Source organism: Pteropus medius, unplaced genomic scaffold (genome assembly GCF_902729225.1).
Source record: "Pteropus medius unplaced genomic scaffold, Ma_sr-lr_union100, whole genome shotgun sequence".
Lineage (NCBI taxonomy): Eukaryota > Metazoa > Chordata > Mammalia > Chiroptera > Pteropodidae > Pteropus > Pteropus medius.
This window is the reverse complement of record NW_024354875.1, coordinates 3,676,057-3,693,083: the sequence shown is the minus strand read 5'-3', so window position 1 is coordinate 3,693,083 and position 17,027 is coordinate 3,676,057. Positions and strand designations below refer to the sequence as shown.

Genomic DNA, 17,027 nt, shown 5'->3' with positions numbered 1-17,027 from the left:
ATAAACAATTTTTGCTGATGAGAAGGGAGGCTCAAATTATTTCCCCCTCTCGGACCATTGAATTCAAACCTATTTGCACTCGATTGTCCTCCAAGTCCTGCTGATAATTCCCTGAATATCCCTTAAATTTGTTCCAACAGCGAAAATATTTTTCAGTTCCTTGGGTCAAACGTTCTTACATAATTAAAGTAAAAGGCAGATTCTTATAGAAAGTTTCCTTGCATTACTCCAAAAGTAATTTCATAAAAAATCTTGAGCAGCTTTATATGCCAGATAGCAGTCTCTGATAAGCAAAGAAGAACATTAATGTAAAATTGTGTTTCTAGCATTGATGGTTGAACATCATTAGCTGTAAATCAAAGCCTCAGTTAGCCAAGGCCTATTAGCTCTGCCATTTCAATTCGATGTCTACTGTGGACAAGGCATGCTAGGGACTATGGCGGAATCCACAGATGATGAGTAAAAGCCTGTGCCATCCTGAAGGACTTCACAGTGATTGACAGAGACACGTGTTCAGCTTACCATGCTAGAAAGCAGATGACAATAAATGCTTGTGCAGGAAAGCGTTAACTTGGAAGGTTTGAGTTGCTCAAACCCTGCTCGTTCTTAAAAGAGGCCAGTTTTCAGGTCATGCCTTTGACTGGCTCCTTGGAGCTAAACTCCAGGCCTTAGACTCATGGATGCTCCTTCGTTAGCCTCTGACAAGGACCTTCCGAATTCCCATCCTATGCCTCATAAATGATAAGCTGAACTGTTTGCATCTACTGATCCACTGGGACAAAATGCTTGTCAACCAAATTTTAGTTAAGCTCGTCTGCTTTCTCCAGGCCCTGAACTTTGACCCGTCCTTAGACTGTCCTCAAGGAATCCTCCTGAGAACGGGCTGAGCTCAGGATAAAACGTTTTCTGACCTGCTGTCTCATCATGTTACTTCCCTCTGCCTCGTTTTGTCCATCCCGCTTTCCACACCTGGTCCTTTTGGGCCTTGGTTACTCCTCTCTGTAAAGTAAACTCCTTTTTGCCTAACCCTCAAGACACTTGCACATCTCACGGCTGGAGCGTTCCGGCTATTTCAACGATTCCCTCCTCCATCGCTACAGTCCCTCTCCCCCTCTTGCAATAATGCTGTCAAATCAACTCTCCTTATACTGTCCAGAGTTTGCTTTTATTTGACATTACCCTCTGGCTGACTAGAGAATTCTTCTTTACATAAGCATATTCATGCCTTCTTATTAGTGAATAAAGTGCCCGGGAGTCTCAGTGCCTTCTTTGCATGAATTCTAATAATGTATTTCCTGAATTCGAAGAGCACTGATCCACTTACTTCTAAGTCTGATAAGTTTAGCTCTAGGTTAGTTTATCCTCAGGCCTGAAGACTGCTTGTTTGTCTTGTGCCTTTTTCTTCTGTTCCTCCAATTTACCGTTAAGGCCACGGCCCACGGGCCTTGGCAGGGTGGAGAGAGAATGCCTGGGTTTCGGGTTCCTGCTGGGATTCCCCAGACAGGAGCTAATAGCTTCTCTACCTTAAGGCCTCCTAGAGCCTCGGGCTCTGCCCCTTCAATGCATTATTTATACCAGTGGTCCTCAGCCGGAAGTCCTCGGCCAGTGGCAAATTTTCTAGAAGATGTTTGGCAATGTTGGGAGACATTTTTGGTTGCCATAACTGGGAGGAAGTGGATACTGGCATCTAGTGGGTAGGACCCAGGGGTGCTGCTGCACAGCCTATGATGCACGGGACAACCCTCTGCAACAGAGAATCATCCAGCTCCAAATGTCAATAGCGCCAAGGTTGAAAAACGCTGATTTATGTGAGTGTTCCTGATGCTAGCAACTTTAATCAAAGAACATTTGCTCATTCAAAAACCAAAAGTGGGACAGCAAAACTTGTCTAAGGGCTACATCTATGTTCATCCAATCACGCTGTGACTAATTTTTTCTATGAGGGGCTTAAAGTTCTTGGAGAAAAAATGGCCAACAATTTGGCAACAGAAATTTATTGATAAGTTTGCAATGTTAAGTACAACATATATAACTTCATCACATGGTTACAATTCAGTATTTGTGCTTTGTAGAATAAGTAAACATTCATTCGAGCACAAGAAAAGTCTACATACAATATTCTGGGATTGTTAATAAAATAAATAGATCCTTTTCCATTTAGTATCCCAAAGAAATTTCAGCTTGAGATGATGAGTAAATTTAAAATTTGACATTTGATTAATGTGTCAAATTGCATGAATAACCTAAATTTGGACCATTTCTGTAATAAATGCTTAATGAGTCCTGGGACAGATTCCTGGGTGGGAAGGGAAGTGTGGCTTATAAGGAAGCTTTGTTGACATTTCAAGATATGGATGGATGCTTAAGGCCAGCATTGCTAGCATGGGGCTTTGTTCACATTTAAAATGACTTCATGATCTTTAAAAATAGTGTAAAAGCATAGTGTTTCCTGAAATCTTTAATAAACTCTTTCTTTGATGAAGAAAATAAAAGCCAGTGTAGCTCATTTAGTCTAAAGGAAAGAAGATTAATTAGGGAGAAGTTAGGTACTTTACTTTTCAAAACACTAAATCTCTGTTATTAAGATACTTAAATGTGATAAGGTTTTCCTTTTCCCAAATTAAATGTCAATATCTTTGAATCAGGAAGAGTCTGTGATCCAACTGGTTATGTCAAATCCTGCGTTTGTCATTATGAATGCCATGTGAGTAGTAGGTGGGCCACACGAGTAGCAACACATTTATAATGAAATCACTGAACTCAAAGTGTCAAAATGTGGCTTAAGACAATAATCTCTTCATATTTTATAAACCTCTAAGCCAACTTGATTTAAGATAACAATCTCTCATAATTTACAATAAAAATAAAATAAAAGTTTATATTTTTTATAATTTCATACACAAGCAGATTTTATCCCAAAGACTTTTTTCTCAAAGACTGTTTATTCTTAGGGTATGAATTCCATCATCATGTTAACCAAGTAATACAGAGATGGAAACAAGACAATCTTCAATCTTTCTCTCTCTCAGTCAAACACCTGTAGCTTTCTGGTGAGCCAGGAACCCAGATATGGTGGGGGAGACATGAAATATTCATCAGCAGATTGCAGTGAATAAATGGAATCACCCCAGTAGACGACACTGATAATACTCCTGCATTTCTGTTCGTAGCCACTGATATTGGTCTGAAAGTGAAAATCTTTCATATCAAACTTCTGGAAATCTCTTACCCATATCTTAGGTGTTCAGTTGGGCTGACGCCTCCTTAATCTTTTCAAAAAAAGTAACATAATGGTTACAGTATAGTTTACAAAGTTATTTTTGACCAGCGACTTTGTTTCCAGTTGATTCACATAATTGAAGACATTATATATTTTATATTATGAAAAATATGCAAGTACAGCTTGCCTAGAGTTTGGGCCTGGTTATAAGCTTTTAATTTGAGGCCCATTAAAGTTTCTGTTTTCCCAGCCGTTTAAATACAAACCTTTTTGAACTCACCCACAGGTTGTACTGATTTGTACAAATCTACATTTTGCTTTTCCTCAGATTTATTCCGTGTGCAGTAGACTTGAGCAGCAGATTTTTTATAGCTCTGCTAACGTGATGCAATGTCTTGAGAAAGTTTAGAGCATTTAGAGCAAATCACTATAATCTAAGCTAAAATGGAGGGAAGGAACACTCTACACGACATGGCTGCCTTAGCCCAGTTCCAGCAGCCAATCGAAGAGACTTGGGGTCCCATCTTTCTGCTCCTCGTGCATTTTGCAGTACTGAACAACGGCATGAAAGATATCTCCCACTTTCCAGGACTTTTGATGAACCAGCCGCACGACATCTAGAAACTAAAGTAAAGCACAGAGTTAGAACTCACATATCACAGAGGATCTTCAAAGTCGTCTCATTCGACCGCTCTTGCAAAGCCAACGGCTCTGCAGGTTACTTTTAAAGATCTCCGGTGACGTGGTACTATTTTCCAGGACAGTTTATTTTCTTTCAAGACAGTTAGGCTTACTAGAGAGTTCTTTCAACTGACAGGGACTTTTCCTCACAGCAGCTGCCATTCGTTGATTGTGACAGACGAGATGGAATTCTTCTAAGAGTCTGAAATGTCTTTTAGATGAAGAGTTTCGTCAGGTCTGCTTTTCTCTGGATTAAACTTTCTCTGACAGAACTGTGTAGTATGGCTCCCAATCTCTTCCATATGTGTCACAAATAATCTCTCATTTGGATGTGTATAGTTAGGCCAAATCAACCGAGTGCTAAACTTTCGGGTTGGGTCACCTACTGTTTCCTCATTCCATCTTGAAAAGTCCCCTCCACCATCATCATAAGAAGTTCGCTTTTCATTGCAACAGGAAAAGGAAAAATTGTGTAAAAACCCTAGATTAATCACCCTGGTTACTGCTGCTAGCTTTCATTGGTCACAACTTAGAAAGTTTTTGACTACAGGTGAATCGTGCACTCAAATATTGGAATCATTTATTTCCTTCACGAAACTATGGGATGAAGCCTAGTGTGAAGACCTCACAAAATCCTTAGATACTAAAAAAAAAAAGTAACAATTATTAAAGAGCTAAAACTTATAGGAAACACTTTCATGTATGTGCTCTCACTCCGTTCCGTCAACCGTAAGGTTGAGGGTCTGAGAGGTGAAATGTTGGTAGTAGGATGTCCGTTTTTCTAACACTCCATCACAGTGCTGATTCTGCTTTTGGGCAGTGGAAGGATATGGCATTGATACTTATTTGGATCACAGTGAGAAAAGAACAGGCTGCTAAGAAGGAGAAAGACCTATTAAAGAGATGAGGGTTGTGGGTTAGTTACTATTTCTTCAATGTTTCCTTCTAGGATTTTTGGCTCTGCTTGCTCTTTTTTTTGTGTTTGCTCAGATTTTTTAAGATGAGCCAGAAACTGAAATGCTAATTTCTATCTGTCTTTTTCCTTCTCTCCAGCTTGAATTCGTTAATTCATTTCAATTACTGAGAAGTTTGCTTATAAAGAGCTCCTATTAAATTATGTTCCTTCTCCCAGCTGTGATGGCACCAACTATTCGCACAGTTACAGAAATCAGCGCTTTATTGTACTCACTCGCCTTGTGTTGGCTTAGTCAGAATAAAGCAATTTTTTATGCGGGAAAATGAAATACTTAACTTTTAATGCATGGAAACATAAACATTATCTCAAAGAGTTTTAGGATGACGTAAAAAGGGAGACAGATGGGAGGCTGATGGCAACTATATTATAAATGATAACCTCCCGGGGAAGGACAACATCTTAGCCATCTTTTAATGTCTTGTGCCTGTACCTAACTGATGTTCAATAAATATATGCTGAGTGACAGAGGGCGTGAATGACCATATGTAAGTCAAATACATTCAAACGGTCAAGAAGACTGTTTAAATACAAGTGACACTCAGAATCATTGCAGATGGACCTTGTCTAAGTATTCATCCCTGAGTTTTACGTAATGTATTTGCACATATGTAATTAAAAAATAAATATGCATATCCTGGGGTTGTTTATTCAATAATTTTCTTTGATAGCATGTTTCACAAAAATGGTCGGAAGCCATGGATTTAGGAAAAGGCTGAACAAAGCCTAGATTGGGGCAATCAATAGTAGTGGGCAAGGATCCAACTAAAAGCTGGTCGTGGGGCATGTCTCTTGTCGCACAGCGACTGACAGTGGATGTTGTCGGGGTGGGACACCCAAGACCCTTCCTCACTCTTCACTGCAACAGCAAGGGACTGCTGGCTCCATTCAGCTCCATTGGTCTCAGTGATAGAATTTTAGAGACTCATAGTTGTTTGGGACCCCTCACAATTCTGCCTAACTTCCTGTCTATCAGATTCCTAAAATTTTAGAGAGCTTAATCCTTTAGGTTAAGGCTTTGCTTAAAGAGCAAATACCCTCAGATAGGGGAACATTGCCAGCAGCTATAAATAAGTCATGAAGATGCATAAAAACAACTTTGTGAGCTGTTACTTATATCTTGGTGTATATAAATGGTCCAAGGCATGTTTTATATTGGACCAAGTGGGAAGAACACGAGACATCAAAGAGAAGGACAGAAAGGCTAGGATGTCTTTGCATGATTTGATTAATCAGGCTTTTCCAGCTCTTACCAGAAGTCTAGAAAGTAGGTGTTCTTGGTGCAGGAGCATGAACATCGAGTTTCTGAGGTCTCACTGAGAGAGGCTCATAGGTGTTGATTTCTCATCAAGATTTCCCTCAACGGTCACCAGCGGCCTTAGGCTAGATACCTGCCTGAGGGTGTCTCCCTTCCTTGAACGTGTCTTATAAAGATGCAATCAACATAAAGGACACAGCTATAGAATTGGCCTAAGCCTCTTTCTTTTTTCTTGCTGTACATCCTGGCACACTGGACCACCCTTTTGTTCCCATCTTTTATCTCTGTGTCATTGCCGTAAAAGAGAATTAAAGCTTGGGGCGGATGCCAATATTTTCCAAACCCTTCCCAGAAGCCTCTCTGCTACAGACCTTTCTGGAAGCCCAAGATCAGCTTCTTTCTCTCTACCTGGGACCTGCTGAAGGAGAGTCTCCCAGTGTGGTGATGACCACAGGATGTCGCTGACTGGCCCAAAGTTATCGAAATACTCCACCAGCGAGGCCACGTTGCCAGTAGTTTGTAGAATAATCCCAGGCTAGAGTTTCTCTCATGATTCCTAAATCCAGGTTGATATCTCAATAATACAGCTTTTAAAAGAGATCTGGTCCTACTAAATATAGCCTGCTCTGAGGCAGTGATGAGTTAATCTCAGGCGTTGAGACCTTGATACATCTGCAGGGCTGATGAACAGGAAGGTCTTATACTTTCTTTTCTCCCTCCACTTATAAAACTTTCTAGATAAAAATGGAGCTAAGATTGTGAAGTAGCCAGAAAAGGACATTTTCAGCTCATTACCATAGCCTTTCAGAGCCATATTCTAAACAGCAGCTGGTCCCAGATCTTTCACTGCCCATGTGATTGCCTTGGTGATTTCATAATCAGCTTTCGTGTGTCAGGGATCAGATTTTATTTCCCAGTTCATTGAAAAGTAAGTCATAATTTTTCATTTCTTGCTATTTTAGAATCAATAATAATTAGACTCCCTTTGTATATGTCATAATTGGCATTTCCTTGAGTAAACGTTTTGTCTTAGGAAACTGGAAGAATTTACATCCTGTGATGATATTGGCAGATTCATTTGAAGAAAAGTATCTTTTACAGTCTCAGGTGCATTTACTAAATTAGATTGACCGTTAACCAAATCATATGGTGAACTCTATGGGAGCTGTTGCAAGCTGTGTGATTTTTTGGGAAACATTTAACATAAGTTTCTGAAGGTAGCTACCTTCTTTTGCTACAAGGTGGAATTCTGTTCCATTAAGCACAAATGAGCTGGTCTTTACATTGCTCCTGAAATTATGGCCTATAGAGCCTTGGCTGTGCTCAGGAACCACCAGGGAACTTTGGAAAACTCCGATGCTTGAATTTCATTCATCCCAAGAGGAGATTCTGATTTAATTGGCCAGAGCATCGCATCAGGGTCTATAAAAGCTCCCCAGGTGACTCTGGCACATATTGAGTTTGAGAACCATGACTAAAGGGATCAGTTCAAGACAATTTCTTACATTTACAAATGAAAAGACTTAGTATCTATATTATGGACTGAATACCGGTGTTCCCTTAACATTCATATGTTGAAGTCCTACCACACAGTGTGATAGCACTGGGTGCTGGGGCCTTTGGGAGATAAATAGGTTTAGATAAGGTCATGAAGAGGGCGCTTCCACGGATGAGATTCATGCCTTTATATGATGAGAAAGAGACACCAGAGCTCTCTCTCTGCTCTGAGAGGAGTCACCACCAGGAACTAAATCCGTAGGCACATTCATCTTGGACTTTAAGTCTCCCGAACTGTGATGAATAAAAGTCTGTTGTTTAAGTCATTCGGTCTATAGTGTTTTGTTATAGCAGCCTATGCTGGCTAAGACAGTGTCTAAATCCTCTTTATTATTCCTTCTTTTGCTATGTACTTCAAAACTGAGACTTGAAGGGTAGTGTTTTTGAAATAAGTTAACAGTCAATACCATCAACATTTTCTCTCTTATTGTCTTTCCACCACTTGGCTCATAAAATGGAATAAGAGATTAGATGTGGCCTCACTTTGGTTACTGGTGTATATCAAGCCTTTCCTTCTACCTTTTACGTAAATGAGTATTATGAAGAGGTTTATTTCTGAGTAAAGAAACATTAAAAAAAACCAGACTCTGAAAAGTTCCCATCTCTTCAATTTACTTTCTCATTGTCACTAACTAGCTGAGACAAACTTGGTCAAAGAAACGGTAATCATGATTACATTTATGCAGGTGGAAGTCTTCAAAGATCTGGTCATAATTTGAAGGTGAAAAGTGAAGAAGAAAGAACTCCAATTAATTCAAATGCTTTAACTGGGAACTCACTGAGTTTCTAGCAGCGATAAAGACACCAGCTCTACTGACATCCAAATGCGGAGCACAGTACCTTTTCGATTCTGCTTTCCTGAGATTTCTTAAAGTAGATGGTGGGGATGCCAAGTTCAGAGGCAGCTATCCACTGCAGAGTGGCTCGAAGCTCAGCGTCAGGACGTCCCGGCTCCAGGTCAAAGTTGATCACCAGCAGGCTCCCCTGGCGATCACCGGCTGCTCCCGCTGGCAGTTGGGAGGCACCTTCTGAGGAGACACAACCACACAGCCTTACTACGCTTTGTGCAGGGAGATCGTAGACAACTGTGGGTTGAAGTTATGGGAACGTGGCTTACCCTCTATGTGTTCTGGCTGCCCGTGAAGAATTTCCTTTTCTTCTACTAATTCACTTTGGGAGAAAACAACAGTATATGGTTGGTCATATTTAAGAAGTGGAAGCTGTAAATCGAAGATGAGGCTATGGGTTTCATTGATCTAAAAGTTTCTGAAGTTTATTCCTTATTTATCGTTTTCATCGGGTGAAGTAATACTAGGGAAATATCAAACTGGCTTAACATAGGACTATGGGCTCTTTAATAAATATGCTGCCCCTAAAAAACCAAAGAAAAAGGCCAGATAAACTGCATAGTTTTAGTTGAGATAACGGGTGTTAGAGACTCCGAGAGAGGAATACTATTCTCCTCGATCTTCTTTCCATAAACCTTCAGAGGTTATCATCAAGGAGAGATAGATTAGGTAGGTAGTTAGTTCTGATTTGAGGATTTATCCTTCTGTATTTTACATATGGTCCTTTAAAGGACCATATGTTTCCATCTTGACATAATGATTTTTTTCTAAACTATGACACTAACATAAATATGCATTTTAGCCTAAAAAAATATTTTTTCTACATGTATATGGTTCTTTGATCTGAAGTAAGAGGAGATAATCAATGAACTACAGAACCCAAACTGTACAAAAAATATTTCAATTAGTTAAAAATTTTTCTTTTTCTTTTCTTTTTTTTAAATCAGAGGATGTAGTGGGCAGAAGGTGGTTTAGAACTAGAGATCCATAACTGAAGTATTTAATTAGACATATTTGAGATGTTTTTGTATAATGAGTACTTATTAGGGGGCCTTGAATGTAGTGGATAGACTCAGCAAACGCTTCCAAAATGAGAACATGTGGCCCAGCTGCTGAAAGGAAGTGATCATTTGGAGAGGCCCGTGGTTGTCCTATATTTTTGTCCTGTCTGAAAATTAAAGTACAGGGGCTCTTAAGAATGTATCTTTTTATGAGAGAAGATTCTCCCTTATATTTTATGTTACTGCTAAGATCTGACCGATAAATTTCATTTTATTCCTAGTGACTTTATTCCTAGAGAGAGTAAAGTCATTTGTCCATGCATACCTAATAATTATATTGAAGAATGGAAACTTTTCTAGGGGTCTAGATTTTCTGTTAGCTCTCTATGCGAGCGACACAAGTGAAATGAAATGTGGTGGGCACAGTTTCTGCTGTCATAGAGCTGTACGATGCTGTGGTGGCTGGTGGTATTGGTTTTCCTTGAAGTCATACTGTCTGTGGGGCCCCAGGATCCCCCCACAGCAGCTTTCTCCATTAAGAAAGATGGAAAAAGTAGCTTCACAAATGTTTCCTGAAGGAGAAAAATAAATTTGTGCCACCGTCGTTTTTTTTTTCTCTTTTGTTTTTTGTTTTTTTGTTTTTTTTGGTTCTCTTTAAAAGACAAAAACAAAAACAAAAACAAAATAAAACAAAACAAACCCAAGACAATGTGTATGTGCTTCTCTGCTTGTGAATAATGGCCTTGAGCAATAAGAAAGGAGGCATTGCCACCTTCAGTCACTAAGGAGAACTCCCACAGGCAGGATACTTATTACACAGTAAAGCAAAAAATGCTTTAGCCAGAGAGAGTAACAGAGGAAACAGATCAGTGAGCAGATTCTGCCCTATATTTCATTTTCATTTTTCTGAAATTCCAGAAATCTCCAAATAGTAAGCTAAGTCATTGGTCAAAAAAATAATAGGCGTCGATTCATTTAGTTTTCCAGAAGAATCACAAGCTCTAGATGTTGTCCTGACCTCAAGTTGCCTTCTCTTTCTGGGCCATATCTTACATTATACGTAGAGTGCTCCTCTACGTGCTTTTTCCCCTTGCTCTTTCAAAAGGTCCTCACATTGCAGGGAGCAGAGTTACTGTGTGGGGATGACACGTCACAGCACCATTTGGTGCTGGACACTCTTAGTAGTGATAATCTCAGGTGTCTACAAGTAAAGGAAAAGTCATTCACACTATAATCTATTGAACGATCATCTTCGTTGGTTGGCACAGTCCAATGTAAATGGATTTTTGCTTCTCCGTGTCCAGCTAGGTAAAACGACATATATTTCTAACGTCATGGATAAGCTTTATCTGAAATGATGATACCACAGGGGGCAGATGTGCGATCGGAAAGCAGGCAGTGGTAGGCTGGGGCTGTTCTAGGCCCGAGTTCCTGCTCCAGTGACACGGACCCACACATGCCTGCCGACCGCGGAGTACACACATGATGAGACCAGGGGCTGAGCACGACCTGGATGACCACAATGGATGGCCAGATGGAAGTGGAGTGGTGGGTCTCACATTCACTGCATCTCCGCGGCTACTTACTGAATCATGGGAGAAGATGGCATGCTTCCCTGATAAATGTCCGGGTCCGTAATGCCAATACTGCTAGTGGCGCTACTGTCGCCATTGCTGACAAAGCAAAAGTTTACATATTAACGCGTCTCCGCCACCTGGCCACACTCCTGACACTGACGGCCCGCTGTCCTTCCTCTGGTCCCCGGAAGAATACTGCTTTGTGTCTAGGACTCCTAAAGGGATATTTATTTCTGACAACATTAGGGGGAAACATAACAAAAGACATTTGGGGCTCGAGCCAATCAATGTCATCACCACCATCGATCTTTTCTAATTTCTACAGTGGTGTCACATCTGGTAAGTCACACCTAGTGGACAATCAGCTTGACTCTCTTCCTCATTCTAGAAACAGTGGGAATGTTTATCTATCAGCAGAAGGGTGCTGGGGTTTAACCCCAGAAAGGAAGGTGCTTCTGACTGAGAATGCTGCCTGGGAGAGATACTGCAGCGCTTACCTACTTGCTTTTGACAGAAACCAGTGGATGCACGTTTTCCCTTTGCCAAAAGGGGACTTTTCTGCGGGGCATTCCACAGGATATGTACTTGGCTTGTTTTCTTAAGGAACTACAGAATTCACAGGTACGAAGTTGGGGAATACCAAAGTTTTATAGCTCCTTTATCTTAACATCTTTGGGAAGGAGCGACATCTGCTATCTTACGGATCCCGGAGAAAGAGACATCACGTACTGCATTGTTATCATAGGTTGCGCAATCGACATATGGTCTAGTTACTGGCCTGAAACTTATCTATTGAAACACAGTGCAGTTGAGCTGATTTTTAGGCTCTGTCTGTACTTGCAAAATGGAATGAATCCAATTTCACCAAACCCACCGAGTTTCCTCATGCTTTCTCTACTTTCCAGTGATGTCCCTTCCAGGTAAAGTTTATAAAAGGGGGAGAGCTGGTGTGTCATAAGGGGACAGTCTTCGCTTGGCTATCCCATGAGAAAGCAACTAGATGCCCTGCGCTTCAAATCCCCGTTTTGGTTTCGCGTCGGGGAACGAAATACATTCACTGATTGAAATTCGATGACTCAAACGCTACGCTGGAAGTAATTAACCCTATAAACTTCTGCTCAGCCCAAAGATTCAAATCCTCTTTGCTTTTTGTTTCTACATCATAACGTTTCTCAGCACTGTTCTCAGGGGTCCTCCCTTTCATCCCCAGAAGAATATTGCTTTGTGTCTAGGACTCTTAAATTGATATTTATGTCTGAATTTTGGAATTTTAGACCACTTAGTCAACATTGTAAAATTTTCTTAAATCTAAACAGACCGAACTGCCAGAAGTAAAACTCCCATGGAGCCATACACCCAGATGCATCTGAATCCCATTTTTCAACTGGGCTCTGTAAAAAGTCTGTGGACTTGTTGGCCCAGCACCAAATGAGACTTTGGGCAGAAATGTGAAGATTCTTTTTGTATTTTTCCTCACAGAGGGGTAGTTTTTAGTTTATATGTCCTGATTGGCTGGGGTCCAATCAAATCCGACCTCTCAATAGCTCCTCGCGAGCTTTCCCAAAGCAACAATACAGAGGGCAGGGGAGAGAGAGGGAAGGAACAGTTAGGCCAAACAACACAACACAGTGTGGAAACACTTGCCTCATGTAAACCCAGCCTGGGTTGCATCTGAAATACAAATGAACCAGAAAGAAAGTATCAAACACACCAGGTGTAATAGCAGCTCTTATTAAAAAAAAAAAAAAAATCACAGTTGTCATCATTGAATGCATTAGCTGGGGCTTAAGAGAAGGGAACACAGCTGACTCTTAACCTTGGCCAAGATCATTGAAGCCATAATTGGATAGTAAGATAAAAAACCTGCATTTTTAAATTCTCAGCACAAATCGTGACAAGCAGGCACCTTGGCCTAGTGGGAGCTTTCTTCTTTGCCCTATTGGGGACCCTTGGCAGGGAACCATTCAAAATGCATTTCTGGAATACATGCTGAGACCTGTTCCCTGGGAAGTCAAATGAATACCAGGTACCTCATGGATCGCTCACTGAGCTGCAGAAAGCTACTTGTATCGTCTGGGTTGTCTTCCTCATTGGCGAGCTGGGACCAGCTGTCCGTGCTCTCCCCACTGCTGCCGGGAGGGTTGGGGACCTCATCAGTGGCTCTGTCTTCTGTTGAGACGTCAGCCTCTGGTACACCTCCGGCATCAAGGCTGTCACTGTAGATGGTAATATGTTATTACCGAGAGTGGAAGCACAAGACTAGACTTTTCATGGGGACCTTGCTGGCTGCTCTGTTGAGCGTGAATCTCCGCCACAGTGAGCAGGATGGCCTTGGACACAGGTGGAGTCTTTTAGGCTAATATTTCTGCTGGCGCCCTAGGTCTCATTTTGCCTTTCTAGGATTACTCTCCATCCGCTTTCCCATCTCTTCACTTGATTTCTTTCCGCTGACACCCTCCGTTCATCTCAAAAACACACTGAAGCACCCTGGCCTGTATCCATAAGAATTACTGAGCGGTGTTTGAAACGAAGATACTCAGAACACGCTCCCTAGAGATTATGATTCAATGGTTCTGCAGGGAGGCTCGGAAACCTGCATTTTTAAATAACCACCCCAGGTGATTCTAATGCAAGTGGTATGTGGACTGTGCTGGGGAAAAAAAAATACCTACTCTAGTTCTGTTGGTTTCCCAAGTCATTTTGCCTAGAAATGACTTCAACCATATTTTCAACTTGCAGACACCTTTTGACACCATCCTCTGCCTTTGAAACTTCTGATTTCTATCAGCGCCACTTCTCTGAATTAGTACTTTCTAGATAAAGCAGCTCTCCAGGGTGTTAACCCTTGATCAGACAGCCTTTTCTCTTTGAAGCCTTTCTACCCGGGCCTCCCCTGAATTTCTGCCTCTCTGGACACTTTTTGCCTGAAACCTGGTTCTCTGTGTTTCCAGTAAGGGTAGCTACAGCCAGCGCTGATTGTTCACTGCCCTTCTTTACAGTCTATGCCTAAGCAATCTCATCCACTCTCCTGCCTATGAAAATAGCTTCCAAGTCTGAACTCCGGCTGGAGCCCGTCTTCTTGATTCTTTTTTCTGCTGGTCTTTTGAACACATCCAACCTGTCTCATTAACATCTCAGAATCAATGTTTCTAAAACCACTTCCAGTTGCCCTCCTATCCTCTTCCTGTGTTTCTTATTTTCGTTGACCCTTCTGAGTGTCTAGGCTTAAAAATCTGGCAGTCTTTTGATTTCTCCTTCTTGCCCTTTAGGTTCAATTAGTTGCTGTGTTCCTTCACTTCCGCCTCTAAAGTATGCCTCACACGTTCTTATCTCTGTCTTTATGGTCATGAAATTATCTTAATTGAGGTCCTCCTGAATTTGTAGAATTTTAGATCTTGGAGGAACTGCATAGATTTCCTGTCAATTAGGATGCAAAGCCTAGTGAGGTCCAATGATTTATCCAAGTGTGCAACAAGGCTTGGTACTAGACATTAGATCTTGAGTCATGAGACTTGTGAGCATTCTCTCACTGTCACTCCTTGGCTGGACTATACCGTATCAGCTTCCTAACCATTGAGCTTCAACTATTCTTCCTCTTTCAAAGCCTTCTTCACACCGCTGCTGAATTAATGTTCTAAGGCCTATCTTTGACCATTCTTGTCAAAACTCTACAAGGCCTCCTCGAAGCTAAAGTCTGTCCTTCTTGACCTTCCTCTGCCAATCCAGTTTCATCTGCCTCCATCCTAGTTGCTACTTAGCAAACAAAACCATCTGTTGTTTCTCAAATGTGCCAGGGATCTCCTGCCTCTTGGTCTTTGCTCCGTTGCTTCCTCTGACCACATGCTGGAGACCAGGGTGCTTTGAGCACCCTTCCTGCAGACCGGTTCTGTAGATTTCAGTTCTACCGCCTGTCACCTAGTCAACGTGGACAAGTTAAAAAACCTAAGAAAAAAGCCAGCTCACAAGGGTGTTTGGAAGATACAAATTAGAAAGTAAAGATCATTTAATGTCTTAGTGCCTGGATCCTTGCCCCTCAGATTCCTTCTCACGGAATTCTAGAAAGGTATGGGATTGAGGTATGGCTGTTTCTAGCGTGCTATGCTGCTAACATTATCCTTAAGCAGCTTGATTTTCCTTTCAAAAATGTCAATATTCTTCCAAATTGAGCAGAGAGAAAGGAAAATAATGGATGAAACCAAAGAGATACTTAGTGTTTTTAAATTTAAATGAAAGAAAAGTTCATTGATCATAAATGGAAACAATATACATAGTTCCAGAAAAGTGGAACTAAGCCAGCACTGAGCTCAAAGGAGAAGGCTCTAAAACCATTCGTTTAGTTAAAAAGTAAATTCCTGGACTAAGTTCATTCTAAATTAGAAACTTATGATGTCATTAGAAAAATTCATTCCAGGCTATTTCTTACTAAAACAGAAGTTGCATCTAAGTGATTGACACTGAACATCCGGGTCCAAAACGAGTCTGTCAGGATATTTTATTTTATCTCAATTTCACGCTCTATTCACAATAAATCTCATATTCCATGTTACATGACTGGGGAATTCAGAATGAATAATGATCATCACAGAATTTAGTTCTCATTTTCTTTTGAAATGTATAGCTTTGCTCATTTATTTATGAATAATGCACATACATCTGTGTATGTAGATATACGTAGATGGCTTTTTTCCCCCCACTTATGACCTCACAGTTAACACTCAAGAGCTTTAGAAGGCTATATTTGAGAAGATATCAGATTAAAGTGTAGAATTTCTGAGTTGATAGGAACCTCAGCAGTCATCTAGCCCAGTGTTTCCCTAACTTCATTTATTAGGAAATCACTGTCATGATTTTTGCCATATCTGCCTTCCTCCGGTATTATAAGAAACTTCTTTAAATCTGTTTACTTTATGTAACCTAAATGAGTTTATTTTGAAAAGAAATTTTGTAATTACGATAAATGGAAAAAAGGAATCACCTGCCATAGGTAGAAGGTAACAGTAATAATAAATATATAACTAGAATAAAGGCCTCTTGCCTATAGGTCATGTAGTTGTTTACTTACTGTGAAAAGTTCATTGAAGGGAGAAATCATAACAGTTAAACATTATACATCTTAAATATTTTAGTTTAACTTTAAATGTGTAAACATCTGCGTATTTACCAATCTTTAGATTAAAAAAGCTTTCAGTTTTCTTGATTGTCTCTATTTTTTGCAATTATGTATTTTTGCTCTTATTTTTATTATTCTCTTCCACGTTACTTTGGGTTTAATTTGATCATCCTTGTTTTGGCTTTTTAAGGTGGAAGGTTAGATCGTTGATGTTAGACCATTCTTCTTCTTCTTTTTTTTAGATAGAAATGTTTAAAGGTAGTATTTTTTCCCCCCCAAGTACTGCTTTAGCTGCATCTCACAAATTTTGATATGTTGTGTTTTCTTTTTTGTTCAATTCAAAAGTTATTCTAATTTCCCTTGTTAATTAGTGTTTGACCAATGGATAATTTTGAAGTGTGTTGTTGATTCCCAAATATTTTGAGGGATTCCCTAGACATTTTTTTTTTTTTTTTTTGGTAATGGATTTTTAGTTTAGTTCCATTGTGATCAGAGAACATACTCTAAATGATTAAATTTTTAAAAAAGTTTATTGATTTGTTTTATGACCTTATTGTCCGTCCATCTTGGTGAATGCTAGAAGTGCACATGAAAAAAATGTGTATTTTGCTGTTGTCAGTGGAGTGTTTAATAAACATTAATTATGTCAAGCTGATTGAGAATGTTGTTCAAGTCTTGTATATCTTTACTGACTTTCTGCCTATTTTCCTATCGATTACTGAGAGAGGAGTGTGAAATTCCCAACTATAACAGTGAATTTGTCTATTTCTCCTTCCAGCTCTATTGGGTTTTATTTGATATA

The 17,027-nt window shown here is 40.2% G+C and overlaps 1 protein-coding gene across 6 annotated transcripts in view; it reads right to left on the bottom strand.

Moving 5' to 3' along the window:
• Positions 1 to 1,978: 1,978 nt before the first annotated feature.
• SPHKAP (SPHK1 interactor, AKAP domain containing) overlaps positions 1,979 to 17,027 on the bottom strand; it is a 120,150-nt gene continuing 105,101 nt past the window's right edge. Inside the window, exons 8-13 of one of the 6 annotated variants that reach the window (XM_039855341.1) lie at positions 13,146 to 13,331; positions 12,760 to 12,786; positions 11,125 to 11,211; positions 8,807 to 8,859; positions 8,530 to 8,717; positions 1,979 to 3,844 (exon numbers count right to left, since the gene is read on the bottom strand). In XM_039855341.1, the coding sequence (XP_039711275.1) occupies positions 3,701 to 3,844; positions 8,530 to 8,717; positions 8,807 to 8,859; positions 11,125 to 11,211; positions 12,760 to 12,786; positions 13,146 to 13,331 (685 nt within the window). In that variant the 3' untranslated portion in view covers positions 1,979 to 3,700. Of the gene's footprint in view, positions 3,845 to 8,529; positions 8,718 to 8,806; positions 8,860 to 11,124; positions 11,212 to 12,759; positions 12,787 to 13,145; positions 13,332 to 17,027 lie in introns of those variants that run through there. The other 5 variants (XM_039855342.1, XM_039855343.1, XR_005651240.1 and 2 more) reach the window with 5 other exon arrangements.